Source organism: Alternaria arbusti (assembly GCF_024043155.1).
Source record: "Alternaria arbusti strain BMP 1465 chromosome Unknown scaffold_6, whole genome shotgun sequence".
In the NCBI taxonomy this organism is placed as follows: domain Eukaryota; kingdom Fungi; phylum Ascomycota; class Dothideomycetes; order Pleosporales; family Pleosporaceae; genus Alternaria; species Alternaria arbusti.
The window spans coordinates 1,170,743-1,198,308 of NW_026249946.1; the positions used below are offsets into that span (position 1 = coordinate 1,170,743).

A 27,566-nucleotide genomic window follows, 5' to 3' on the forward strand; every position below is an offset into this window, starting at 1 on the left:
GTCGATGTGGATTATTTAGCCTGGCTGGCGGGGCAAAGGAGCTCGGCTTCGGCGCGCTGCAATTTCGCGTCGAGGGACAGTTCACCAGCTTCACCAGCGTAGAAGCGTAGTCTGGCAGGATCGCAGGTCAGAGACGGACGGATTGTCCAGAACAGTTATATGTCTCAATTCCGGGTAAAGGGGTCGGCGGTACGCTTGATTGCCGCAGGGGCCGGAGTGAAGTTGGTGAATGTTCGGGAAACAGCTGCTTAAGTGGAGCTTCGCGTGGCTGTTCAAGGTTCGAGATTGAGGCGACGCGGTTGGGAGAGGGAGTTTGTAATGCAGAGCACGAGATGGGCGAACGGCACTCTTATGAGCTGCGACTCTAGTAGGGCGTTGGTGATGTCGCCTTACCCCTCGCGTACCTTCGCTGCGGGGACTGGAATATGACGAACAGCTTATTGCTGGCTTCTGTCTGGGCCCACACGCATTCCGTGGGCGGCACCATGATCCAATACGGATAGCATCCTGTGATGCCCTCCGTTTCTCCGGATCACTAGCACACCACGCCAGTCAGACTGTACTGCTGTGCCGATCCGCCGTCAATCTGCTTGACTGCCAATAATTGGCGACATCCAATTTGCCCTGCTTCACATGCTGTAAACGCGCGCAGCGATATGTTGGCTCATCAGGGCGGGCACTTATTCACCATCACCATGTACCTAGATATCCATGCTCGACCCTGAGGAAAACAGCTTCGGCAGGCAGCCGGCTCGCAACTTCGCGACCGCACAATATCTCCCGGCCGTACGCAATAGCCCGAATTCAGGCGGCGCAGTCGGCCTATAATGACTTGCAAAACTGTCATCACCTGGGCAGTGTCGAAGAGCAGGAGCTCTCCCGTAAGCTACAAGCTCGGCTACAAAGGTGCCGAACCCTCCTACAAAGCTCTTGGTATGACACCACACAAGCCCCAAGCACCCCATTGTGACCAGACTGTCAAGAGTACAAGTTCCACATATCTGGCAGATTGTGGAGCTGATCGCATGTTCCTTTGCAAAGAATGGGCCTGACCACGCGATGTTTGCAAGCATCAGCTTTCGGGCGTGGGGAAGAGGGACGCAGGACCCATCCGAGGCACCGGCAATTGTTACCGTTGGGCTGGTCGCCATATCTGTTCCCGCTTGTCTGTGCTAGTTGTCCTTTACAGTGGACACTTTTGCATGGCGTGCTGAATTACTTACAAGAGCTAGCTGTTGTGAGTGGTGTTTTGTGCAGTTCGCGCTAAGCTTTCACCGTGCGAGAGGGTAATATGTTCCGTCCTCGGTTGACAGCCCATGCGAACGCCCTGTGAGAGAGCGCCTTTACGCGCATGTCTTCGTGCACATGCTTAAATGTGCAGTGTAGTTTACGGTAGCGTCTAATGTGCGATCAACACAGTGATCGCGATGCGACCATCCATACACATCTTGGCATTCAAACAGCCGTCGTCATAGCTACCGGCATGCCGTATTGGCTGCTGTTGGCAGGTCTGGGCACGCTGAAGCAGATGCCGACCAATAACGACTTACAGAGACGTGTTAGTTGGAGCATTATCATTGCGGGGCCCCGCAGGAGAGCAATAGCCAAATTTAAATATCTCCCGGGCTCGATGAGTTTACTGTGCCGCCTCAAATGAGCCAACTCAATGCTTTCACATTGGGATTAACAAACGGCCTGCATGCCCGGAGATTGGTTTCAACTCTGGCCAGAGTAGAAGCCGTAGTAGCCGTGTCTCGCTTCAAACGGGACTTCGCAGCTCAATGGCGAAAAGATGGGAATGACTTCATCAGTCTACATAGCAACAACAGTGCCATCCACTACATGTACCACCACATCCCCATCCCCACCCCCATCTCTACTATCACTCCTCCATTTCCTCTCCACCAACTCGGGATTAATCACAATGCCCCTCTCTCCCACCCCTTCCCACTCAAACTCATACGTATCCAACTGCCCAAACAACCATATCCTCACCGTCAGCGCATCCGTAATAATCCGCGCGAGATCCTCATCTCTGTCCTGATCGCTAGACGTAGGATTCGCCCAAGGGAAGAAGGTAAGCGAGAAATGTTCGGCTGCTTCGCGTGTTTCTGACTGCGCCATCCAGGATTTGCGCCGGTTCGGGTACCCGGTTATGGTGCTGTAGAGGTAGACGGAGACGCGGCGGTGGAGAGAGGTGGCGGCTATGAAGTCGGGATCTAGGATGGGGTGTGAGCTTAATGCCTTCCGCGGATCGAGGGGTAGGGATGGAGGTTTACCTGATCCAACGTCGGCGCCATTTGCGACATGCGCCAGCTCTTCTGGGAATAATGCGCCTTCCCTGTCCCCTTTTTGCTTTGGCCCCGTTATACCCAGTACGTATGCTACGAGCGCATGCTTGAGTGCTGCAGTTGGACTAGAACATTCTTGCAAGAGTTCCGCCATATCCACACCTTTGATGCCGAACTTGGCGATTGAAGGTTCCATACTCGGAGTGATACAGGCATGTACGTCGCGGTAGAACTTCTCGATATGCTCATGCATCATGCTGAACAAGTGCGACACGCCATTCCACACTTCATCGTCATCTGCCGCAGGTGGTAGGAAAGAGGTAACATCCTTGGACAATTCGTTTGCCCCGACCGCGGGCGTTATCATCGGAGGAGATAATGCAGCAGTGGGCGTCGGTGGCATAGGTGTTTGCGATACCTGTACATATGGGCTGTGCCGCCCTCCTAGACTGCCGACACCTTTATGTTGCATCATTCCCAGATCGGGCGCGGAGTCGCCATAGCTTGGGTAATCTTTGCTACTGACGTTTGCATTCTTGTGTTTATTCCGCTGCCTAAAGAGGAAGAATGCGGCGGCGAATGCGATTGCTGCGCCAATGATGAACGTTCCGATGGCGATACCCGTTACTGCGCCAGCGCTTAATCCCTTCGTCTCGTCGCCAGCTGCTACTCCGGCCAGGGTTGCGACCGTTGCCTGACTTGGATCTTCCGTCGTTACGGATGTTAGTTGGCTGGGTGAGGCAGTCTGGCTTTGCGACGTTGATATTGATGTTCTTATGATTGAGGGCGTTTGCAATCCTAAGCTCGTGAAGGTGAGCTGGGTGCTAGGTTCGGCAAGTTGTGTGATGCTAGAGCCAAAGCCATCAAAGGTAGGTGATGGCTGTATGTCCGAAATGCCATCGGATGGAGAAATCCCCCATCCACCCGGCGTCCTTGTCAGAGCGAAACCAATTCCCTCCGTTTGTGCGGTACTTGTCCCGTCCGTCTCTGAGGTACTCGCGCCGAGTTTCTCACATCCTTGAGTCCAAGGAATACATCGCGGTAAATCGTCGTCAAATGCGGTGGTCGTGAAGCTCCGGATAAAAGGCAGCATCTTTACAGTACCCAGGTATATCAAGCTAAACCCAAGGCTGCACTTCAACCACAAATCCAACGGGCAAAAGGCGAAAAAGAGAGAAAAAGATCAGGAAACGAAACAAACCTCTCCAGCCTCAAGGGCCACCTATGAACAAAGACAACCCCATCGTATAAGCCGATCAGGCTTCCAGCTCAGCCGCAGCATCCTCCAAGGCACGCCGCACTCCGCCTCACGCACTGCAGCAACCCAAACCCCGAATCCTTCCAACTCCCAGACACACGCTTTGTTGCTTACCGTCGTACGGGCAATCAAGCCAGACAGACGCCTTGTCATAATTGTGCAGCTTCCCACTATTGGGACGGCGTAACGTGGGGCGCAAGGGTACGAGTAAGCAAACCAGTCCAGTTATGAGTGCGCGGATACGGTGATCCATTTGTTTGCACTAGGGCGGCGGCTGTTTTGTTGTTTGGGGGCCTGGGGATGCATGTGTGGATAAGGGCGGCTGTGCGCAGCCTTGTTCTTGTTTGCACAGCCTAGGTAAGGGTTGTCCGCGTTGTGCAGGACAGGTAAGATGGGTTTTAGATTGCGGGTTGTCTCACTTGTTGGTGGTTGTTTGAGCGGCGGGCGGGGAGATGTCACGGCACGTGGTGGTTAAATGGGGAAAGAGGGAGGTTTGCACATGCCATTTCCTCAAATCCAGGTTGCCGGCGGGCAAGGGCAGGGTCTATGTGTTCTAGCGTCCACCACCACCACTTCTTCAAACATTGTTTCTGGTTTCTTTGGTGAACTTCCCTCGAGTTCGCTTGTCGGTATGGGTACTTTGGCACCTTCGGTACCTTCAAGTTCTTGTGCGGTCTCTTGGCAGGGAAGCTCTGCTGTGCTGTACGATCCTTTGTGCGCCAGCATCTCCACAATCTGATGGTGTGCTGAGACTTCAGCTGCGCTTTCATCGGTGCTATAACCCCGCGCTCTTTGTTTGCGTCGCCTGATACATACAAAGGCGATGAGTAGGGCTACTAATACCACCAAAGCCATGATGCCGGCTGCGATCCCTCCCTTTGCGCCGTTGGAGAGACTCTTTGAGTTGGTGGAAGCCGCGTTCGTGTTGGTGGAGGTAGCTGAAGACGTGGGGGTAGAGGAAGTCGAAGAAGCTGTCCACGTCGATTGTTAGCGATTGTTTAGTTGCTCATGGGGATTATGGAAACATACCCGTCACCTTCTCCAACCTCCCATTCTTCAAAAAGCATCCCCGCAGCCCCAGTGTCTCACAACTCTCATCCAACCCCTCCACCAGATCCGGCGCCAACATCGCCGCATCGATCACAAACCCTGGATACACAGCCGTCGCCGCATCGAACGTAGCGTTCATGAGCCAGCAATTTTCGAATTCTGTTGCGCCGAGAGGTCGGAAATCGAAGCCGTAGCACAGCGGCTCTTTCTTGACGCAGCGGCCCATACAATCAGACCAGGTTTCCTCGAAGGTGGGATCGAGGAAGTCAACTTTGGCGCCGATGTCTTTCCCGCAGAGGTTTTGGAAGGGTACGGTAAGGTTGAAGTCGTGGTAGGTGGTGGTGTTGCCCTCGCATCTGTCGCTGTCTGATTGCGCGGAGGTGATTGTGATGAATGTGAGAAGGCATGCGAGCCAGATGTATGAAGACATTGTCGGCAGCATAATAGCAGCTCGTCTACTATCAAATTGATAATTAAAGGAAATAAGATAGTGCAAGAGAGGCTGGATCGTCCGAGAACCCTCGGCAGCTAAAATACATCTTGTCCGTCTTCTCCCACAGCCTGGGTACAAGCATCGTCCCCCCAACAGATGCACTGAGTATGCCGCAGACGATCCTTTCGACGTCAAGACTTGCACTTTGCCCAATGACACAACCAACGTGTATCTTCCCCTTCAGCCACATATCCTTGGCAAAGCACGAGGCGTTCTCAGCCTTGTGCGAACCTCACAAGCTATGCTGAAAGACTAGTCAGTTCGCAAGGGTCGGGAGTATAAATAGTAGGAATTGACGGAATAGAAGATGGTCTTGTAGTTTACTGCGCCCTTGAACACGAATGCAGCGCAAAGAACTGGACTTATTGAGTAACTAGCTCTGTCGAAGTGAGCGATATGTATGCCAAGAATATGGCGGTTTATGTGCAATGCGGGGCCGCCTGCCGCGATACTCCATCGTAGAAAAGATCAGCCTCGATTTTGATCAAATTTGCAAGTGTCGACTGGCTCGACGTTGTCAAGTAACCGCCATTGCTCTCCACCTTCCCTCAATAAGAGAACGGCCTAACAGCATACGTCTCCTTCTCCTCCGGCAGTGGCGAAACAGGCTTCTCCATAAACTCGGGGTACAAATACCACGCCAAGTGTTTGCCCTCCGTCTGCGCACTAGTCCACCCATTCCCCAACCAAGCCAACCTGTTGCTCGTCTTCCCCACACCATGCAGCTCGGTACCGTCACTCTGTCCCTCGAGCTCATCCAAATAAACATAGTCAAAGTCTTCCCACCTTGGACTTCGCATCGCCTCAATGCAATGCAACGTACTTCCCGGCCAGAGCCCAACGACCTCGCCCGTTCCCTTGTTCTTATACCAACTTCGGCATTCGTCGGCAAAGACAGTGCCCTGGAAGTAGGCGTCGACGTATTCGATGAAGTCCTTCTCGCGCGCTTCCTTGACAACCATGGCTGCGATGTTTTCTTTTTGGATCTTGCGGATTGCTTTGATGATGTAGTCGCCTAGGGTCTCGATCATGCACGTCAGGCTGCCGGAGCCGATTGCGGCGTTGGGACCGAGCATGGTGAAGAGGTTGGGGAAGCCAGATACGGAGTGTGAGAGGTAGCTTACGGCGCGGTCCTCCCACTTCTTAGCAAGTGGCAGGCCGTTACTGCCGGTTAGAGGGAATGGAGGTGGGGCTGAGGCTTTGAAGCCTGTGGCACACACGAGAACGTCGATTTCGTGCCTTTTCCCGTCGGCGGTGTGGATTGCGGATTCGGAAATGTGTGTTATGGGCGATGTGACAAAGTCGACGTTGGGCTGCGTCAAGGCTTCGAGATAGCCTGGACCGGGCGTCAACCGGCGGCACCCTGGCGAGAAGGAGGGCAAGAGTGCTTCGAAGATCTCAGGCTTGCTCTTCAGCCTCTCTTTCATGTGCTGATGGAACATATCCTTTGCGCCCTTTTGCAACTCAGTCCCTTTCATGGTAACAGCATGGATGCCGTTTCCATCTTCCTCGACTGAAAGCCTGAACTTGTGGTAATATTCGGGATCGTTCGCGAAACGATCGCGAAGCTCTGGGGGAATCGTCGAACCATTGAAACCGTACTTGTCCCATAGCTGTTGGCCAAAGGGAGGCGAGATCCACGTCTTACTACGCACAAAGGTACTAATATGAGTACCTGGTAGACGCTGCAACGACGGGACAATCTGGATGGAAGAAGAACCAGAACCAATGACGCCTACTCGTTTGTTGTCGAAGTCGTAGGCTTGATTCCAGACTGCCGAATGCATGACCTCGCCTTTGAACGTCTCAAAGCCCTTTATCTCAGGCCAAGATGGTGTGTTCAAACCACCCCTACCAGAAACAAGTACGTCGGCCTTGTCCTGCAGCACATCTCCTGTTTCGAGATTCTTCACTGTGATGTTCCACTTGGCAGTCTTGTCATCCCAGTGGCATGCCTGAATCTCATGGCGTAGCTTGATGAAGCGATCCGCGGAGTACTTGTGCGCTACATCTTGGAGGTAAGATTGAATCTCCGCAGACGGGGCATAGAGAGAAGACCAGTTCGGGTTCGGCTGGAACGTATACTGGTATGAGTGTGCTGTAGATTATTAGCCGTGGTTGTACCCGTAAGTTCAAGCTTGCTTACATGGTATGTCGCATGCGCAACCGGGATATCTGCGATCAAGTCAGTGGATGCACTGCGAAACAGTAAGAAGACCTTGGTTAGTCACAGAAGGAATGCTTACCTGTTCTCGTACCAGGTCCCTCCAACGCCACCATTCTTCTCATAGATGATAAGATCGACATTTCTCAATCTCTCTGGAATGCGAATGCCGCAATAGATGCCCGAGTATCCGGCACCGATAACAACAACTCTCAGACGTCGCAAGTTTTCCACAGGCGCATCGTTGAGCTTGAAAGGCGGCTTCGCTGAAAGCCCGTTGGCATCCTCGCTGATGGAAATGCCAGGCGCGTCGATAGGAAGGTTAGGTACTGCCGACATCGTCAAGAAAGAACGAGTTACACAGTAGTAGTGGTTGCGCGACAGGTATCCAAATTATATGGTTTATTCAGAAGCTAGACTGGCCAGCGTAGGTAGTAGTATAGAGTATGACAGAAACGATCCAGATGATGTTGGCCGCAAAATGGCGACAAAGAACCGTTATAAGTACGGCCACCTACACCCCTCACCATCGTCAGGGTTGGCGGTATGATACAAGTGCCGAAGCAGTAGGCGGAGCGTTAGCGAGACCGTCGAGACGTCGAATTATCAGCCTGATTCAGCAGACGGCCTGACGTTCCACCACTAGACTTAGCCTATCAGAGCGCGACGGCCTCCGCATCTGTCTCGGCCGAGGCGCCACCCCAGACCTCCACATGCGTCCCGCTACATCCCGCAATGCGCTCTTAGTGACTTTGCGATCGCGGAATATCCCCGGGAAGACTTGCGCGTTCGGCCCTGGATAGTTTTCTGTCCGTCCTGTGCAATACAGCTGAAACCTCCCTGCGAGGAGCGGCGCGATAGTTGTGCCGCAGAGCTGCAATTGAGTTTGTTCCATAGACGATCCCCGGTACTACCTCGGAACCGTGACGATGGCAATCTGTAGTAGTGTAAGCAATTGGAAATCTTCTCTTCGCATTTTGCATACCTGGTTTCCAAGAGCGATAGATAACCTGGAACTATCTGGATCCCAACCAAGACTGTACTCTCCGTCTATGCCAGGGTTCCATCTGTCGCTGGGGGTTTCACTGGCGCGCCACGAGGCTACTGGTACATCTCTCTTTTCTACATTCCAAACAGTGACGGCATCGGGACCTGCAGCAGCTAAGAGCGACCCGTCTGGAGAGAAAGCAATCTTAAAGGCCTGCGTACCATCCGTGGTAGGTAGGTATTTGACGCATTTGAAAGGTTCGTTTGCATCCCAGATGCGCGTTGCACCAGCCATGGAGCTCGTTGCAAGCAGAACAGAGGGCAGCGAAGAACCGTTCGTAAGGTGGCTGGTCTTTGATTTTACGCGGAAACTGAGATCGGTGGGGTACTCATCAGGATATTCGTGGACCTGTAGTTGTATGGAGTCGTTGGGGTGGAGGATGCCAAGATAGTACTTCCTGTCTTCAATACCCAGCACGGCGATGATGCTAGACGCGGCATCGTACTTGACCGTCTCCCATGTTACTGAAGTGTCGAGGGTTTGCTGGGTGGTCAAGGAGTCATTGACGTTGTAGATCTTGAAAAGTTTGATACCACAAACGACAAAAGCAGAGTCGCTTATCCAGTGGGCGTCGAATATGGCCGTGTCGGTGAATTCGGTCCATGCGGGTATAGAGTCGCTATCGTTCTTCCACACCTTGATGGAGCCCTTTTCGCCGTCTGTTGATATCGAGAGCAGCAGGTTTCGTTCGGGGTTCCAGCGAAGCGTGTTGATGAGGCCGGCAGTGGAGGAGATGACCTGCGAGGCCTGGCCGCCTTCGGTCAGCTTGATGAGCTTGTCCATCATCATCTTCTCGCCGACTTCGTTGGATCGCTGTTCGCGCACAGAGACGGTGAGTTCGTTGTCGGAATGCCAGCACAGGGCGGTGACGTCGAAGTTGTCGACGGGTAAGGGTATGTCGAAATGCTGGGTGGGGGGTTCATGGCCAGGGTCTTTGCTCACAACGTGAACTTGGAGGAGGGATTTGCCGGCTGCGAGCAGTACAGGGGAGTCTATGGGCCCCCATAGTGTGTGCTCGATGAGGCAGGCAGGGTCTGAGGGGGGAGGGATGGAGACGATGCCGGGAGTGAGATCAGCCACAGCGATGGCCTCTGTCTGGATCTCAGCGTCCTGGCCGATGCTGAGGGTGGATATGGGGATATCAGCAAGCGAGGGCGACTCGGCTTCCGAGACCATGGGCTCCGACTCAGCCCGCACGCTGTTGGTCACATGCGTGGTGCCGTTGTGCTCGATTTCCATGGCATCGCCGTTGACCTGGGGCTCGGGGCGCGGCTCGACGCCATTCGTGGGCTTCGTCTTCTTGCGCTTAAGCGTCTTCTTGGGCGGGGGTTCTTGGACAGCGCCGTTGGCCTCGGCGGCGAGTTCGTGTGCGGGAATGCCCTTGTCGAGGGTCAAGAGGTTGCCATTGCGCGCCGAATAGGGTCGTCCGTGGTCGCTGCCGAACTTGTAGCGCGGCTCCGTCTGCGCTCGTCAGTACCAGCCTCCCGCGCGCGTGTATGCGACGTACATTGCAAGCCTCGGCCTGCAGCTGGTCGAAGCACAGCCCGTCCTGGACGAGCCTGATGAGGGCGTGCTGCTCGATGTTCTTCGCAAAGGGCAGCGTGTCGGGGTCGCGGATCCAGCATCGCGAGAGTTGCAGGGCGGCATTACCGAATCCGGCCTCCTGAAGATATCGCCATACTGCACCTAGACGTCAGTCATGCAGGCCAACAGAGGCGTGGGCTGGGGACGTGTACCGAGATAGTTCATCGCGTTGCTGCTGAGAGTCTCCGCCATGGCGCATCCTGTACGCGCTGCATGCGCCGGGGAGCAGAGTGCGTAGGGTCGGGGATAGGCGGGGCGTGCTGGGTGCGCGATTCGTGGTGGTGGTCGTCGTCGAGCTGGTAGGAGGATCGAAGGCTACCTGCAACTACTCAGCACTCTGGCGGCCGCTAGTCCCCACAGGATCTCCGTCCGAGCGTCGTTCATGATCCCTGCCGTCAACACATGCAGACGCTCCCAGCTCCCACGCCTGCATGCGCAATTCACCAAAGACACCTCCACCGCCCGTCTGGACCTGCCCGGGCCGATACGTGAAGGACGCCCGCCTGCCTCACCTCCCGCCTCCAGACGCCGCATTCTCCCCACCATGGCGCGCATCAACCTGCCCCCGCTCACTCGGGGCGTGCTGGCGGCCGTCGTATTCTTTACGCTGGTAAATTTCGCACTGCGACCCAACGCCAACCTGGTGGAAAAGATCGAGAAGCCAATCATCGGCGTGGGAAACGGCGTCCCGTGGCTTACCATCGTCCCCCGCTATTCGGTGCCGTGGTATCCTTGGGTCTTCGCGCTGGCGACGGTGGTGGAGCAGAACCTCCTCGGCCTCATCACCACCGGACTCACCGTCTTCTATGGCGGACGCTACCTGGAAAGAGCGTGGGGGTCTCACGAGTTCACCAAGTTCATGCTCTTCGTGGCCATGATCCCCAACATGCTCGCCTATCTGCTCTACATTGTCGGCTACCTGGTCATGGGCAAGACCTCTCTGATGTGCGTACTCGGCCTTCGTCCCATGCACTGTACTGACCAAGCATAGGCGCACGACCATCTCTGGCGGCATTGCCATCCAAGCCGGCTTTCTCGTCTCCTTCAAGCAGCTCGTCCCCGAACACACCGTTGCCATCGCAAAGGGCCTCATCCGCATGCGCGTCAAGCACTTCCCTGCCATCTTCCTCCTCACCAACACGATCTCCGGCATAATACTGGGTACCGAGACGGCCATGTTCCTGGCATACTTCGGCTTCTTCACTGCCTGGATCTACCTCCGCTTCTATCGCATAAGCCCATCCCTATCGTCTACCGCAACTGGCGACGGCTCTGTCATCCGCGGTGACGCCTCAGACACCTTCTCGTTCGCCCACTTCTTCCCGGAGCCCATACAAACCCCCGTTGGCGCCCTCTCCGACGGCATCTACAACACACTCGTGTCGCTCAAAGTGTGCATACCCTTCTCAGATCAGGATATTGATGCAGGCAACGAACAGGCGAGCGCCCGGGCTGAAGGGGGTTTACCCAGCATCATGAACCCTAACAGCAAGGGCGGTCGAGGAGGAGCCACACGTGCCGAGGCGGAAAGGAGACGTGCTCTCGCTCTAGAGGCTCTGAACCAGCGCCTGAACGCAGCAGCCTCTCGGGGTCCAAGTGCCGCTGCTCCGTCAGCGCCTTCTGTCTCTGGACCTACCGAGTCACTGGGCGAGACAAACTACGAGCCGGACCGACCAGAAGCACCCGAGAGATCAGCGGCGTAGTACACTCGCTCTCAGGGATATCTTAGATCGCTTTGATTACCCGTTGTCGTTCATATACCCGTCCCCCACTCCATCGAGTGTCTACACAATCTCCATGTCTTGGGCATGGTACATTGCGGCGGCGTCTTGTTAGCGTTACAGCACTTTGTTTGGTCGCGTTATTGGAGCGCATATGATACCACCACTCGGGAGGAACTTGTCAGTATTCTTGTACCCAATTATTGTCTACTATCAGAATAGAGCAAGTCGACTGTTTACAAGTCCATCGTTTCATCCGCCGGCTGTTGCACCTTGCGAAAGACGTTGCCGCGACGCAGCGGGCCAGTGCCAGAAACGGGACCTCACCAACAATGCGCACTCAAGTGCTCAACTGTACTCGACTTGAATCAGCACTGCCGTTGCGTTTCAGTCGACATGCATCTCTCATGCGCACATAATCGAGCGCCTCCCAGTCACCACCCGCACTTTTAAAGACTACGTTTCCGCAGAAGTCCTCGAAGGGATACACGCAGCCTACGTGCAGACTGGTCGCGTACTGCAGGTGATCAGTGCAACCGGGCATTTTGTTACACAACTCTACCCGCCGAGTCTCACGGAGCCGGTAGAGAGCAAGTGTCGTGACAGTTGATACACAGAAAAAGAAATTGCCGTCTCATATTGCTTTGGGAAGAAAGATGCTCTCACCTCCACGAGACGTACAACTCACGAGAAGTACAAGTAGACCGGGAATCTCTATAGTTCCTCTAGACAACGCGCGTCCTATTCACATTTCAGTCCTATCATACTCTCTACTTTGACAGTAGCAAATCACTCATCATGTATACATCCATCCTCACCACCCTTCTCATAACCGGCACCACCCTCGCCGCAAGCCTGCCCCCGAGCCCAGGTCATCCTTTCATCCCCTCAGAATACGTACCAGAATCTGCACATCCAGCTGCAAAGCGACAAGGCCTCCCCCTCGGCGATGTTCTAGGCGGGGGTGACGTTCTGGGCGGAGGCGATGCTTTGGGCGGCCTGGGAGACTTATTAGGCGCTGGAGGCGACGCCGAGAGCTCTTCCGCTGCGCCCGCCCCGGCTCCGACTCCTGTTCCTAGAGCATCAGATATCGTCATGACGACCACCATGGTCACTGTAACAGCGACCTTGTCTACGCCGTTGCCAGAAGCGCCATCAGCTTCCGTGTCTCCCGTGCCTGAAGATCTGGCCGGCGTCTACGTCTGCGACGACATCAACTGGAACGGCGCATGTTCGCACCACTTTACCAAACCAGGCGGTTCAGATATTGACTGCGCGCAACTGTCTGGTAGGGAATCTTCCATCGGGCCGGATCCGGGGTTCTTGTGCGAGTTCTTCACGTATGTTCTGAGACCTCATCTCTTCGCGAATCTAGCTAATACCTTCGTTAACAGCAACAACTCTTGCCGCAAGACTCCTGGCGTTGAATCAGATTTCCTCAGCCTGAGCTGGCCCGGTAATGCGGATCTGAGGAGTACGGACAAGGGTGATTTGAATGATAAGTTCTTGAGCTATGTTTGCTTCAAGGTGTTGTAGTAAAGGTGGGTTTGGGAGATGCGGATTGAGAGTTTTGGAGGATTAGGAGAGGCTTGAATAAGAATTGAGTGAGAGACAGGTGCTTTCATTCAGGTTCAATTGATGATTTTACGACTCAGATCTTGAATTTAAGTATCGTGAACTTCTTACCGAGTGTGTTGGTGAGGATTTGTCGTCCTGTGGCGCCTGCAAAGCAGATTGCTGGTTTGAGTCGTTACTGACGATCGAGGGCCATGTGCTACTTCTCGTGCATACATGTCTCTTGGGGGTACATGTCAGGCACGCTACAAGCTCGCTCCTCACATGCTCCATTGTATTCTTTGTTTGTTTATTTACCTTCTCCCATTCTTCCTCCATCACATCTCTTCCACACCACTCATCTGAGATACGACCCATTCTTCTTCTTTGTCAACTATCCTCACTTCTATCATCATATGTCGCTTCCAACTCTCATTCATCACCACGATACCTCAACACTCTGTCTCTATCGTTATTATATCGTCACCACATCTTCATCACTCCATCGCTACGGACGAGAACACGCACAGCACAGCCTCAACGTATTCAGCAAGCTCCAGAAGTACAGCGAGTACAAAGCGGGCTCTATCTCGAGTGGCTTAGCCAGGCGCAAGATTAGGGCTGGGGCAGCGACCTCTTCTGTCTTCGTTGCGGCAAGTATAGCCACACCAAGGAGAACTACCAAGGCAAGCGCCGCTACGCCAAGGTCAAGTGCAATCGCTGTATCTCTTCTCAGTCGGAAAAGCGTATTGGTCTCGTACCACTCCTCCACTAGCAACATCGCTACGACAGTATGTATCTGATCCCAGAGCATATTCATGTCATACTAACTGTTGTTTAGTATCACTACAACATTCATACCGCCATATCTCGCACATTCTTATCCAGTCTATCGATATCGCCATCGTTCCCCCGCCAGCTCTTATCCTGCCACGATCGAAGGCTTCTACAAGAACACCACGGTTTGACGCAACTACGAGGTCAATCCATGATCGATAACACTACCCTCGAGGGGGTCATGTGTCCACAATGCAACATCGCTCTTATCGGATATATCGCTACAACGGTATGCATCCGACACTACAACTTCTCTGTGCTATGCTAACCGTTTCTTAGTATTCTTACGACATCTCTACCTTGTTCATCCCTCCATTGGCAACACTGCCCTAGAGGAAGTCAGATACTCGCAGTGCAGCAACGCTCTGCTCAGCGATACCACCATCGAGTATGTCCGGTCTGACGCAGCTGCGAGACACCTGCGATGAAGCCATGCATTTTTGGCAACATTCTTACCACGGTATGCTCTTTCTCTGTGGCTTCATGATGCCCTACTGACTGTTTCTTAGTATCATCATGGCATCCCTACCTTATTCATCCTCATTCTTCGACATATGTATCCGGAACGACCATATGTATCCGGAACGACCATATGTATCCGGAACGACCATATGTATCCGGAACGACCATAGATATCCGCTTTATCTTTCGGCGCACTCAGGCCGTCGTCTTAGTGTCATTACTCCATTTCTACTCTCATTCATCACCATTCTTTGACACATGTATCCTCGACAGCCTCAGCTGAAGCGACCTCGTTCTGAAGACGATGAGGCAGGCCCCGCCACCAAGGTAGCCAAGGTCTCGCCGCCGGCTATAGATCAGTAGCCCAAGAAGCCTCGTGGTCGTCCTTGAAAGGCCCTCCCGACTCCCTCACCAGTTGCTGCCGCCAAAGAGCATCGTTTGCCTCGCCACCAAAGAACTGGAAATCGAAGACGCCTATGTTGGCGATGGACAGAGTGCAAAGCCCAAGCAGATCGCCATGTTCGTTCTCTTCATCGCTATCATATTCCTATCATCACCATCTTCATCAATACAAACATCTCCGTCGTTTGGAGCGCTCGACTCCAATACCTTCTCGCACCAACTCAACACCATCATCAATACTGCAGCCAGTGCACTCGGCTCATCGGAACTCCGACCCAGTTCCGGCTATCGAATCATTCGTATCGCCTTTCCTTTATCGATATCCTATCCTTATACCTCGGGCCGCACCCTGTGCTCTCCAAATTCTTCACTACCGAGTGGGTTCGCATCTTTACCTTCATTCTCAACATCTCCATTCTTTATCGGCATTCAGCGACTGTTCTCCATATCCTCGTTCTAGCCATGCATCTGCTCCATTCAGTTCCAGATCTGAGGGGTGTGATCCCTATCATTTCGCATCCATTCATGTCCTATCGTTCTGCCAACGGCGTCGCACAGGTCAAGCTCGGTTACCTGTCTCATGTCCTTGGAATCTACAACACACCGAGATTCAGGAACTGAAAGACCGCGTCAACGCCCGCGCATCGCCTTTTCCGATGCGTACATACCATTGGTAGCAGGAGCGACTGCGCGAGAAGTAAATGATCCCTGGGGTTCATAGGCTGGATGTTAATCGTCGCAATTTGAGGTGGATGTGGATGGAAACGTCACCTTGAAAACTTTGGAAGCAGACTTCGTTGGTGTAGCTCTGATCTTAGAGAATACTATGCTCTCTTGTCAATCTTGCTTCCCATGTCACAGTGATGCCGATGCTCCGTCTGAAGCCGATACGCAAAGAAGGCATACTCCAGCGTGCGATCGAGATTCCGAGCCTCATTCCTATATCTTACAACGAATTCCTCTGCATTATGTGCTAGAATGCGTTGTCCATCGTCATTTAGCTATGTCCTCGGACTGAAGGACGAGAGCAGCCTTCGTTCGTGGAATTTATGTCTTCCGCACCATTCCCATTTCAGTTTAGTGCATCATTTACCAGGTCCGCGATCGTCATCGCAACGGTCATCTTGCCACATACCCACTGCTGTACCCCCGCATCTTCTCAAAATTTACGACTACCACACTGTTCTAGTGTCATGCGCAATATCGCAAAGTAAATGCTTGGCCAATTATGGCTACGCAACATGCAGTAGCATCGTGGCTGTAGAAAGATCTCGGAGTTCTCCAAAGGCTACCCGGTTTTCTCGTCCTGTGCAATTTATTCGGAGGCCACGATTCAGGTCACTCCGGAAGTTGTTTACTATTCTACGAGATTAGTAAAGGTCCTCCGTGTTAGCCTCGATACTAAGTACAGTGTTGCACAGTATAAATGTGTGCGTAGTCGCAGTGCCACGACGCGCTGCGCATCTTTCAAACCATCAGATTTCGTCATGAAGCTTTCCGTATCCCCTCTCGTACTACTAGCGGCCATCGACAATGTCACGGCCGTTCGATTCCTCGGACGTGTGAATCCGGACACGCAAGAGTTGACATGGCCCGGAACCGGCGTATCCTTTACCTTTACAGGTTCCTCCGCTAGCATCGGCATCGAAGGCACAAGCGGCACCAACAGTGCTCAATTGACCATCGATGGCGTAGCGACTGTCATTCCTGATGTTAATGGCACCTCCATCAAAACGCCCGCTGACCTCGATAACGGCAAACACACGGTCGAACTGCGGAAACGATCAGAAGCTTCATATGGCACCATAACCATTGGCAACGTAACAACGGACGGCACCTTCGGTCAAGACATCTACGCCTCGCGCAAGATCCAAGTCATTGGAGATTCCATCACCGTGGGCTACGGCCTCGATGGCGTCAACCCATGCGTGAACAGCGCCGCTGTGGAGAACAATCCCAAGACCTACGCCGCCCTGGCTGCCGACGCATTAGATGCCGACTACGACATCATAGCCTGGAGCGGCATCGGTCTGACGAGAAACTACGTCTCTCCCACCCCCGATCCAAGCGACATCATGCCTCAACGCTGGACCAGATACGGCGCTCTCGATCCACTGAACAGCTACACCTTTCCCGCAAACGCCACACCAGATGCTGTAGTCATCAATCTTGGTACCAACGACTTTGGTTATCAAGCCGGCGTTCGCGACCCGATTGTTCCAGCAGAATACACCGCTGCCATGGTCAACTTCGTCAAGACGATCAAGACACACTACCCAGCTGCGGCTTTCTTCCTTCTGACATCGCCTATGCTTGGCGACGGATACCCTGCAGGTCAAGCGCAGAAGACTACGCAGACGAATGCATTGAACGCTGTGGTTGCGCAACTTCAAAACAGCACAAAGATTAGTCTGGTGGATATGCCGTCACAGGGCTCAGACGTTGGTTGTGATTACCATCCCAATGCTGCGACACATGCGGAGATGGCGGAGATTCTGACCAAGGCTCTTGTTAGTGAGCTGGGTTGGTGAGAAAGCAGAGTCGTTGTAAATAGGGGTTGAATATGTATATACTTCGACACTTTAGATGTATTTGAGATCACTGTTGATACTGAAAAATATCGGTACGTGATGAACAAGCTGTGAAGGTAGACTATCAAGCTTATCGCGTAGACATATACTTTGTTCGATGCGGTCTACGTAGATACAATCAATCGCGTCGCTCGCAACAAGCATCTATACAAGACGTGATACGCAGATGTTCACTCCAAAATCCCGCGTGGTACAAAGTGCACCATCACAACATCTCCCGAGCAAGCGCTTTTGTCTTAACCTATCACATCTGAACAACACTGACTTTTTGTCCAGTCCTTCTGCCGCAACTCTCATAAAAGCTCACACAAACTATCGAGAAGAGAAACTCCTTGACGTTCACATCATATACCCCGGGAGTAACTCTTCTACGTCCATAGCCCGCATCCCAGTGATAAGGCCTCAGGCACAAGCATCTTCCTTCCACATGCTACTCCGGTACAAACCCTTACTTCGACGATACCACATTTCTCCACATGACCCTCTACACCGAAACATCTTCATACATTTACAACCCACCTCCACCGGTCCACCCCCACCTCACGCCACCCCAAAAGACCGTCTCACCTTGCCCCTTCCGCCCACAATATTCGCCCCCCGAATCGGCCCTTCACTCACAATGGAAGATCCAGACTATCCCCTCAGGTCAAGATCCAGAATCCAAAAGTCGTATGATAATACATCAAAGTTCACCATTTCGGACCGTCGAAGGAAAGTTATCACCTGGACCCTGACGCGGGGGTTCCGCTACATTTCGAGACACAATGGCACCCGTAACGAGGCTGGCTGCACTCTCAATCCGGTGAGGTGGAAAGCGGAAAGCATGTGATAAGGGAAGGGATGTGTTGCGTTGCGACGCACGATTGCGCCATATAAAGTTCTCACCCGCTCCTCTGCTCTTTCGGTCCGTCCTGGGGTGAGGACAACTTTAATTTTCCACCGCGGGTTTTTGGGGAATCTGGAACCTGGGAAACTTGTGTCTTCGATGCGAGGCAGGCATGGGGGGTCTTTGGGGAGTGGGATTGTCTCGTGCGTTCGTTTGGCTTCTTCCGGCTCTTTGAGTTTATGGGTAGCTGGGGTGCTGGTGGTGCGTGATGCTAGATCCTTGCGTTTGCTTGCATGTCGGAGAACCCTTGGGATCTACTTGCGTGCTCTCGCGCGTGTGCCTACGCGGTATATCCTTGTCGTAAGGGGTAGACTGCGTGTATTCTTGAGGCAGCTCGGTAGCCGTGTAGGCTATTGAAACCGTATTCGAAGGGGTTGAGAGAGAACTGTAGTTCGTATCTACGCTGGCTGAAAGACCTCGCATTCGCATTCAGCCGTGCGATAGCGTTGATAAAGGGTATGGGGATGGTGGTCATCTGATGGTCAGTGCTGCTGTGGGGTGAACCGTCCTGCGCGATGGCTGCCAAGCATCGCGAGAATGTTGACCGCATCTTCCACCGTAGTAAAACGGCGACATCTTGTTAAAAATTGTCGTGCTCACCGCCTCTCAAACATATCGAACTCAGCCAGGTCAAAATGACTTCGCATTGAGACAGCCAAATCACAACTCTCACATTCAGTGCAATGCGCAGCCCAGCCACTCGACTGGCGCGCCCTTACGAGCGGCGAAACACAAGCGGCCATGAGTTCCGTTGCATCGCGTGGAACCGTTCTGGACGGGCAGCCGCTTAGCACTGAACGCTTGTTTGAACATGTTCTTCAGCCACGCACTAGCCATGCCGACGCGGTGGCAGAACTTCGGCATCGGTGGATGCAAAAACTACAAGTCCGATCATAGTCAAACCCCAAAGTTAAAATCCGCATTTCACGGATATCTCCAGATTCCACCTCCGCTCAACCCACGAGTTAAACATAGCAACGCGTTTGGACCACTTTCACCCTCGGATCGGCGCGGAAGATCGGTGGGTAAGGTGAGCATCGTGATCTTCATCATGGTTTGAAACCTCCGAGGAGCTTCAGCAGTCGTAGGAATTAATTCGGGAATAAAGGCGACTTGACTCGGCAGGATCTGAGGTGATTACTGATAACAATGATTGAATCCTGAGGGTGGAGGAGGTCGCTGAGTAGTGGCAGGTGGAGCTCTCGGAGTCTACCGCATTTGGTCACACAATCCTCCTTAGGGTATGCTGGCTGCGATATGTGGAGCGTGTCTGGAGGTGGCTGAGGCGTACGAACTTGTCGAAGTAACACTAACCGGGAGAGTACAATACTCCGCGTGTTTGTCGATCATCGTTTGATGTCAGTCTAAAGGTGCTGGTTGTGGCTGCATGTTAAGCCTGTCACCGCGCAAGCCAGTACGACGCACATGCATCGTGATAGTACAGTACATGCCTGTAAGCGATGTCTAGCGGTGATTGATCCCGCACCTTGAGCATGCGCAGTAAAGATCAGCGAGATCTCGCAGGTCTTGAAACCTTATTTGTGCGTGGGGAGAGTGTAGTTTGACGATGATATAAAGTTCGATCTGCTTCATGCTAAAAGCAGCTAACTCGCTAGTTCGTATCGCGCAACGTGACGGACTAGACAAGTGCCTCACCATGGCGTCCTCTTGCGCATGCATGTCAACCCGGCTGACAGCGGATTTAGTTTAGAAGCACCTGCCACGAGTTTAGCGGAAAGAAGATGTTATAGAAACGTGCAATTTCATTAATGCACTTAGTGCGACGCCTCATGCTGCAGCAGTGGCTTCGCCAATAGATGCGGGATCTGAAGGCGATCTGCAGATCTTCATAGACTCATGATGTCTGTCGTCTGAAGAATAGTCCAAGTCCTGATGCTGATCCTAACGCCTATACCGCCAGTGACGCCGTTAATTCATATGCTAAATGACTGCCGTTGACCGAATGATGATGCCTCCCTTAGTCGACGGGCGCGTGCTTGAAGAGGAAACTAACACTCTCGCCGTTGTGGGTACGCCTGCAGGCCTCGGCAAGCTGTGTGCCGTTAGAGCGGTATCTTTCCCAAGTGTAGGGAGTTACTTACGGTCGGACTAATATCGATTGTCTCGATGCGGTCGCACAACTCCTTCTTGTCTTCATGGGGTACGGTGTTCGTGACGACGATCTTCTTGAGCTTGCTGCCGTTCAAAGCTTCAATGGCATTGCCACTCAGGATGCCGTGGGTGACGATCGCAAGAGCATCCTTTGCACCCTCGGAGATGAGAACGTCCGCTGCTTTGACAAGTGTACCGCATGTGTCGGCCATGTCATCGACCAGGATAGCCGTCTTTCCTCGTACGTCTCCGACTAGCACCATACGCGAAACCTCGTTGGGGCGCGTGCGCTCCTTGTGGATGAGGGCAAAGCCAAGGTTCAAGCCATCCGCTATCGAGGTTGCCCTGAAAATGCGTTAGTACTAGCAGATTCTAGAAGTCGTTCTACGGAGGACAGTCCGAGAGTTCAGTATGGGACAGAGTAAGACTTCGGGTCCTGATTTCGCGCCGTTGTACCACTGCTCACTGCCGTACTCGGCACCAAGACTTGGGGGAGTTTTTAGCAGATAGGGCGTGTGGTCTTACCTCTTGGCGCCTCCCGCATCTGGACTGACGATGACACAGTCCTTGACGTCCAGGTTTTCGCGAATCCATCTGAGCGTGCTGGGTTCAGCATAGAGGTTATCGACGGGGACATTGAAGAACCCCTGAATCTGACTGGCGTGAAGATCCATTGTGATGACGTGGTTGCAACCGGCGGTTTGAAGCATGTTTGCCATGAGTTTTGCGGTGATTGGCGCACGGGACTTGTCCTTCTTGTCCTGGCGGGCATACGGGAAGTTTGGAATCACAGCGGTGATGCGGCGTGCGGAAGCGGTCTTGCATGCATTGATCATAATCAGCAGCTCCATGAGAGCATCATTGATGTCGCCTGGTGGTGTGGATTGCAGGATGAAGACTGCGATGTGGTAAGCCGAGCACTAGACGCAGCGATACTCGATCCCGTATAGATATGATGATGCATACCATCTTCGTCTCGAACGGACTCTCCAATAGTCACGGAAGTCTCCTGGTTCGAGTACTGGAGCACAAGAATCTTGGTAAGCTCGATTCCGAGTCTGTGACTCAATTAGCGATGCAGTTGGGGCACGTGCTTAACACCCCGAGGCTCTGTTTCTGCGTCGGTTTCAGAAGAAAAAACAAGGAAGCATCAGAGAAAAGCCGAATGAATTTGCGGATTGTGCGATACCCATTGCTATTGCATGATGGTGGGGGTAAATATGTTGCAGTCGTTGGGCAGCTGCATGCCAAGTCGCAGCTTCGAAAGAGCGTCAAGAGTGAAGAACTTGAACGTACCGGTCGGCAACGAGAGCAGCGAGTTCGGGATAGCTGTTGCCGGTCAATAACTTGATGCTGTTGGTAGCCATGGTGGTGAGTGTGACGGTGGAAATTATGGCTCTCCATAGGTAGTCACGTCGTCGCCCAAAGAAGTGAGGTTTTTCGCCGGGCACGGACCATGCGGAGAAAGGTGGCGCCGACCCAAAGAGACTGGAGCGTCCGGCCGCGGCAGGTGGAAGCGGACCCTCTCACCCGACTACTTGCTCCATCTCGACCAACATGCCGACTTTCGCACCTGCTGAAGAGGTCATTTCTGATAAACGGCAAATATGCCTGAAGTCTCGATGATGGCGGGAAATCGATGCACGATGCGTGCCGTCTGTTGGGATAGGCCTTGCAGTCTTCTAATCGGCTTCTGAAACTTGACGGCGGCCGAGATCCGTATCTGGCCCGCTGTGTTCTGGGCGCGGCCTACATCTTTGCACAGGTCAATGGATGTCGACGCAATGTACGTTGAAAACTCTGCAAAACTCGTCTCCAGCTCAACTAGGGTGAGAACAAGGAAATTGATGTGACTGCTGCGCGGGTGCTCAACTGTGCATCCCCGCGTAACACTATAGACACCCCGGCAACCTATAGAAACAATACTCTGGGCAGTCCCCTCTCATGTTCGCAGCCCCACCGTATGCCCGTTTCACCGGACACCTCTCAAGACGCTGCGATGTCGTCGAAACAGCCTATAATGGGCATCATATAGCAAGGACGCCAGTCTAGCCACGTGCGTTACGTAGCTCAGTGAAACAATTCGAGCTCTAGAATGCGCACTCCTCCGAAGCTGCACTTGCCCCACTGCGCTCGCAGGCAGATTACCTACTATCGTCGTGACAGCAAACGTCACAGCCCGGGCCTGGAAGACATAAACTGGACGCCGTACGGACCAGACCCGTCAGTGCGATATCTCACACAAGGCCCGAGCAAGATGTTGGAAAAATGACGATGTCTCGACATGGGCTCTAAGCACGATCAGCGCCACCAGGATTATTGGGAAGAGACCGAAACACTTGGCTTTGAAATGTCATTCTTGATTCATCTACCCCTGCAGGTAGTACCTAGATACATGGTGCGCCACAATAGCGTCCTGCCCTTGTCAAAGCTCAAACATGAAACGCCCCCAACATGGTCATCGCCATTCCTGACATCGTGATGTAAGAGAAAGTATTGATGCGCAAAAGACTACTTCGAAGAACAGAAAGGATGGGCAAAAGCTCGGGTATATATGCCAACGTATACAATAAAGCAGAATGTCGATGGTATGAGCGTTCTTTTGTATGGACAAATGTCAAGGGGCCACCCTGGAATAAAAGAACGAGTAATGGTAAGAGAAAAGTATGCTTGAGCCGTTATGATACAGATAAGGAAGTCGTAAGAAGTCCGGGGGTCGAAATTAATGGTACGCCGTCAAGGCAAGGAAGAGGGTATCGACGATGGAAAGATAGAAGAAATGAATGTCGTGAGGCGCTCAGCAAGATTGTTCGCACATCTTGCCGATGGCCTTCTCAATGTCGGAGAAGAGATTTAAAACGTGTCCGTCGGCGTATATCTTGATAGACTCGGTCTCTTTTCGTTCATGTCGAGATGGGCTGTCGATCTTTACAGGGCTTCGAGGTGGAGTAGTTTCGGCTACCTGATCCCGCGCGCTAGGGTTGAGCACAATAGCAGCCGCAACGTGCTCGAGTAGCTTTTGCCGAAGTCGCAAGCGCCGATTTTCGGCTTGCTCTAGTTTCAGAATGAACTCGTCGATCGAGATGTCCAGTTCCGCCAGTGCCTCTTCCTGTTTGAGAAGTGATTCGCGTGAGAAGATGACAGTTTCTCCGCGCCTCAGATAAGCAATCATACGGCCATGCAGCTTCTGGCGGCCGGCACGTAGTGATTTGTAGGTCTTTCGAAGGTAGTCGCAGCGCTCGTCGAGTGCTCTGAGTTCCTGTAGTGAGATTAGCATTTGTTATTCGGATGAGGCGGTGACGAGCTTACCCTTGATAGTGATGCTACATCACGTTTGTTCAGCACTTCGAAGTTGCCAGCCTGGTCATAGGCCTGCTTGTGGAGTAGCTTCTTGTCGGCGTCGCTCATACGTCTGGCAGCTTCTGGCACACGCATGCCTTCAGGCAGTTTCCATGCGTCAGGAGTAGGTTCAGAGCCGTTGGCCTCTGACATGGTGCGGCTGCGCTCTCTCTTGCTGTTGCGTCGCTTAGGTCGACCTCTTTCCATGATGGACGATTCAGACATGTTTCGATTATGAGTGGAACTCTGCGATGAAATAGGATCTCTCCTCTCAGTACGCGGTGAGCCTCGGTTCGAAGCGGGTGATGATGCATAGAAAGGATTGGTAAAGGTCGAGGGCGGGGTAGGTAGAGGAATGCTGCCATTGGGTGATCGTCGGAGGTCCATCGCACTCAGTGGTGTGTTACCGCCCGAGGTCATTGATGCAGGCGTAGTCAGCTGTGGTCGGCTTGCTTTAGAGTTCAGGATGAGTGGAGCTGGAGACGTTTTGCGTTCAACGGCTGGCGATTTAGGCGGTACTTGTGGGCGCAGGTCGGATTCTTCGTCGATGTTGGCGGTCTGAACCTTGAGATAAGGTCTGGGTGTGGCACCGGGGCTGAGGATTGGTGACAATGGTCTTCCAGAAGCATTGGGCAGATCAGAGGACATAGGGCCGTTGGTGTGTTGAGATGGGACAGGGGAAGGACCTGTCACACAGGCCATCATGGCATCGCCAAAGGGTCCCGTCCTCCAGTTGGAGCCGGGAGCACTGCACGATCTCTCGTGACCAAAAGCCTCGTAAGAAAGCTTGCGAAGAGGTGGTCTCCCTGGGATGGTTGCTGGACAGATTATCAGCCATGGCTCGGATGAAGAGATGTCAGTTTATACTTACGAGAGTCGATAGACATTTCCTGAACGGTAGTCATGGTGTTTCCAAGCTCAGGCACACTGACTTTCCTCCTTCTTGACAAGGATCCAGTACGCTGCCAGAAGGGTAGACTGCTCTCAGGCAATACGGCAGTGTCACTGAGAGAAGTGGCAGAACGACCAGCTGAAAGGGCAGCCAGCTTGTCAGAAGATTCTTTGTGCTTTGGCAATCCGACAGGGCTTTTGGCAGAAGGCCAAAGTTGGTATCTGGAAGTGCTTGGCTGTTGGAGGGTTGCCAGCGAGGGGCTCTTGGAGTGAGAAGAGATGGTGGGCGATTGGGAGTCTCGAGTAGCCTGAATGTCTCTGAGTGAGCGTGAACGTCGGGGCAAATGGTAGTTCATTGCAATGTGGAGTGGAGCAGAGTGGCTTACCATCCTGGAGGACGTTTCTAGAGTTATATAAACAGGAGACTTTTCGGAATCCGAGCGCATGCAATTGGCAATGTGTGCCATGACGGACGTTTGAGGTTGCCGTGGCTCACTGTCTGAAGTACAAGGTTGGTGAGACTCGGGAGGCGGGCACGTCAAACATGAAGGCTTTCCCTGCATGTATGTGGTAAAAAAGACACTGCAGCGGGTTAAGTGTGGCTCACAAGCACTAGTGTTGATACCTGCAGCAACGAGGAGGGCCCCTGCAAGACGCGAAGTACCAATAACAGCAAAAGTGTCTAGGCTGTCGGCGGCGCGTCCCAGGTGGGATTGGCGGGAGTTGGGTGAAACGCGAGCCTAACCTCGCATGTCTGGCGATTCGTGGGGTAGGCTATAGCATCACGCAATTAATACCCAGGGTGATCTGCACGATGGACAGCGCGGCACCACCCTTAGCATCGAGCACAGCGCATGGTTGCGACGGACGGTGCCTTTTGGCTGCAACATGTTGATCTGCAGCATAGTGTGGAGGCGAGTAGCAGCGCGCGACTGAAGCATCAGGTGAACATGTCTAGCGCCAGCGAAAACGGACCTGATGCAGTTAATCGACTATCATCATCTATCGTCGCCTTGCGGACCGGCTGCTCATATGCCAGGCGGTTTATCAATGCCGGTGGTCTGCACCAAAGCGGTAGGAAAGCCGGCCCACCAGCTGCGAACAGGGCGACGCAGCTAAACGGTCGCTGGCGACTGAATAATGGCCCTGGTGGCGAGGTACGGAGCACCAGTGATGTGCATGTTGTTGAGAAGAAAACATGTGCCCCGTGCTGGCGTAGTGCATTTGACTCGGTCGCAGTTCAGATGAGGTTGTGCAGCGGCGCGCCTCTGGCCGGCACGCGGCGAAGACGTTGGTGTCAGTGAGTTCGGGGCGAGGGAGGCAGGAGCGCCTCAGGAACAAGGCAGATGCAAGCGAACGTTTAGAACTAGCAGGGGGGCACCATTGGCTGCGGAAGCGGCCTCGTGGCATCCCTGGGCCGGAAACAGGGTCATCACGGCACAGCTGCACCCGCTCGACTCGTCAAAACTACGAGCTTTTCTAGACGATGACGCTCAAAGCTTATTGCACGCGTTGGTGCGACCCTTCAACGCTGCCCTGGCAAGGGCTTCCGCTCCACTCCACGACGGCCAAATACCGTGAGCGAGACGGCATATTCCACCGAAGCCCATGTTTGGGCACCCTCTTAGCCAACACTCGAGACGACGACGATGATCTCCAGTCAGTGACCCCTCACATCACTTGTACTGTCATCTCAGCGACTCTTCGACAAGTCGAGTCCCAATCTCCCACACAGCAGCTATAGGCGGGGGCCGCAATCCGTCGCTTAATTACCCACGGAGAAGGTCCAAAAACATCCTTCGGTGAAGGATTCATGGAAGAGAGTCACGTCTAGCGTACGCCTGGTACTAATTCGGTCTGTAGTTTGTCACTTGCCGGTTCCGCTCGACGGTTGCGTGGGATCAGGTAGAGTCCTGGTCCAAGCTGCCGTGGGTCCCTGACACTGTCTCTCCATCTTTTAACTTTGCGCCATACTAGTGCCCATGCCTAGTTCTTCCTTCTTCATACGCCTACGCGAGCAGCACCGTGACTTGCGTCCCTTCACGCCGACATTGCTGCGAGCACGAAAGCGAATCGAAAGACCCGCTTTGCACTTTGTCTGCGATTCCCGTCCGCTGCGGACCACAAAAGCTTCAACACAACACGTGCAGTGCCGCATCTGCCTCTTTCTCCCGAGCCTACTACGCCGTTTCACTCTGGTATCCGTGCGGTGGCTAGTTATCACACACCACAGCCGAGCGTTGACCCCCACGAAACATTATGCGAAAGACATGTGCGCTCATCTTCCTCCCTATCTGCCTATAGGGATGATAGTGACGGTGCTCTCTCAAAAGGCGATGCCTCGTCACGTCAATATGCACACAACTATAGCTGGGTACATTGCGCTACTCAATTTCGGCCTTCGCGCACCGATTGCATGCAAGTGCTTTCCGACTTCACGCCAAGCGACGCAGTGAACGGGCCAGTCTCAGCAAGGGATTGCTGCACGAGAGCCACCAACTTTTTTTCGCAGAGTCAATATCGTCCGATTTGCACCACATGCGGTTACCGTCTTGCCTGTTCCTTATCAAAAGCACTTTGGTGTGCGGTTCGTCTTGCTGTTCATACTTTCGCCTGGCCCATCTTCCCCGAAAGGGGACGTCTTGGCTCCATCGCACCCTGGCTCTTGACTGACTGTTCTGAGTGCAGGCTGCATATCATCACGTTCGGTTGGTTCGCAGGCAGCGAACGGTGCTCATCGTGCAGTCAATATTGGTCCGTTACCTACGAGTAGATCATCTCGCGTACAGCTGCTACAGCACCAGTCGATCGGGCATTGAAGGAATCAACCCGCTGCACATGTGAGAAATAGGCCGTTCCCCATATATCATGACATCACGTCGA

The 27,566-nt window shown here is 53.3% G+C and overlaps 9 protein-coding genes across 9 annotated transcripts; 3 read left to right on the top strand and 6 right to left on the bottom strand.

Moving 5' to 3' along the window:
* Window positions 1-1,716: 1,716 nt before the first annotated feature.
* Window positions 1,717-2,544, bottom strand: J4E86_005609 (uncharacterized protein; the record flags this gene model as incomplete). Its single annotated transcript, XM_051446142.1, has 2 exons — window positions 1,717-1,812; window positions 1,849-2,544. 2 exons carry the CDS (start codon window positions 2,542-2,544, stop codon window positions 1,717-1,719), a joined length of 792 nt encoding a protein of 263 aa, XP_051302909.1.
* A 1,780-nt stretch (window positions 2,545-4,324) lies between these two features.
* Window positions 4,325-5,029, bottom strand: J4E86_005610 (uncharacterized protein; the record flags this gene model as incomplete). Its single annotated transcript, XM_051446143.1, is given in 3 exon segments — window positions 4,325-4,354; window positions 4,366-4,487; window positions 4,579-5,029. 3 exon segments carry the CDS (start codon window positions 5,027-5,029, stop codon window positions 4,325-4,327), a joined length of 603 nt encoding a protein of 200 aa, XP_051302910.1.
* A 611-nt stretch (window positions 5,030-5,640) lies between these two features.
* J4E86_005611 (uncharacterized protein) lies at window positions 5,641-7,595 on the bottom strand (the record flags this gene model as incomplete). The annotated part of the gene is made up of 3 exons (XM_051446144.1): window positions 5,641-7,190; window positions 7,239-7,267; window positions 7,339-7,595. 3 exons carry the CDS (start codon window positions 7,593-7,595, stop codon window positions 5,641-5,643), a joined length of 1,836 nt encoding a protein of 611 aa, XP_051302911.1.
* Window positions 7,596-8,166: 571 nt separating this feature from the next.
* J4E86_005612 (uncharacterized protein) lies at window positions 8,167-10,080 on the bottom strand (the record flags this gene model as incomplete). Its single annotated transcript, XM_051446145.1, has 4 exons — window positions 8,167-8,193; window positions 8,242-9,765; window positions 9,812-9,984; window positions 10,041-10,080. The coding sequence occupies 4 exons, from the start codon at window positions 10,078-10,080 to the stop codon at window positions 8,167-8,169; spliced, it is 1,764 nt and encodes a 587-aa protein (XP_051302912.1).
* Window positions 10,081-10,432: 352 nt separating this feature from the next.
* On the top strand, window positions 10,433-11,591 carry J4E86_005613 (uncharacterized protein; the record flags this gene model as incomplete). Its single annotated transcript, XM_051446146.1, has 2 exons — window positions 10,433-10,833; window positions 10,880-11,591. The coding sequence occupies 2 exons, from the start codon at window positions 10,433-10,435 to the stop codon at window positions 11,589-11,591; spliced, it is 1,113 nt and encodes a 370-aa protein (XP_051302913.1).
* An 816-nt stretch (window positions 11,592-12,407) lies between these two features.
* On the top strand, window positions 12,408-13,145 carry J4E86_005614 (uncharacterized protein; the record flags this gene model as incomplete). The annotated part of the gene is made up of 2 exons (XM_051446147.1): window positions 12,408-12,949; window positions 13,004-13,145. 2 exons carry the CDS (start codon window positions 12,408-12,410, stop codon window positions 13,143-13,145), a joined length of 684 nt encoding a protein of 227 aa, XP_051302914.1.
* Window positions 13,146-16,351: 3,206 nt separating this feature from the next.
* Window positions 16,352-17,395, top strand: J4E86_005615 (uncharacterized protein; the record flags this gene model as incomplete). The annotated part of the gene is made up of 1 exon (XM_051446148.1): window positions 16,352-17,395. The coding sequence occupies one exon, from the start codon at window positions 16,352-16,354 to the stop codon at window positions 17,393-17,395; it is 1,044 nt and encodes a 347-aa protein (XP_051302915.1).
* Window positions 17,396-20,319: 2,924 nt separating this feature from the next.
* J4E86_005616 (uncharacterized protein) lies at window positions 20,320-21,820 on the bottom strand (the record flags this gene model as incomplete). Its single annotated transcript, XM_051446149.1, has 5 exons — window positions 20,320-20,394; window positions 20,444-20,798; window positions 20,979-21,351; window positions 21,420-21,511; window positions 21,750-21,820. 5 exons carry the CDS (start codon window positions 21,818-21,820, stop codon window positions 20,320-20,322), a joined length of 966 nt encoding a protein of 321 aa, XP_051302916.1.
* Window positions 21,821-23,250: 1,430 nt separating this feature from the next.
* J4E86_005617 (uncharacterized protein) lies at window positions 23,251-24,697 on the bottom strand (the record flags this gene model as incomplete). Its single annotated transcript, XM_051446150.1, has 3 exons — window positions 23,251-23,712; window positions 23,763-24,610; window positions 24,664-24,697. The coding sequence occupies 3 exons, from the start codon at window positions 24,695-24,697 to the stop codon at window positions 23,251-23,253; spliced, it is 1,344 nt and encodes a 447-aa protein (XP_051302917.1).
* Window positions 24,698-27,566: the final 2,869 nt, after the last annotated feature.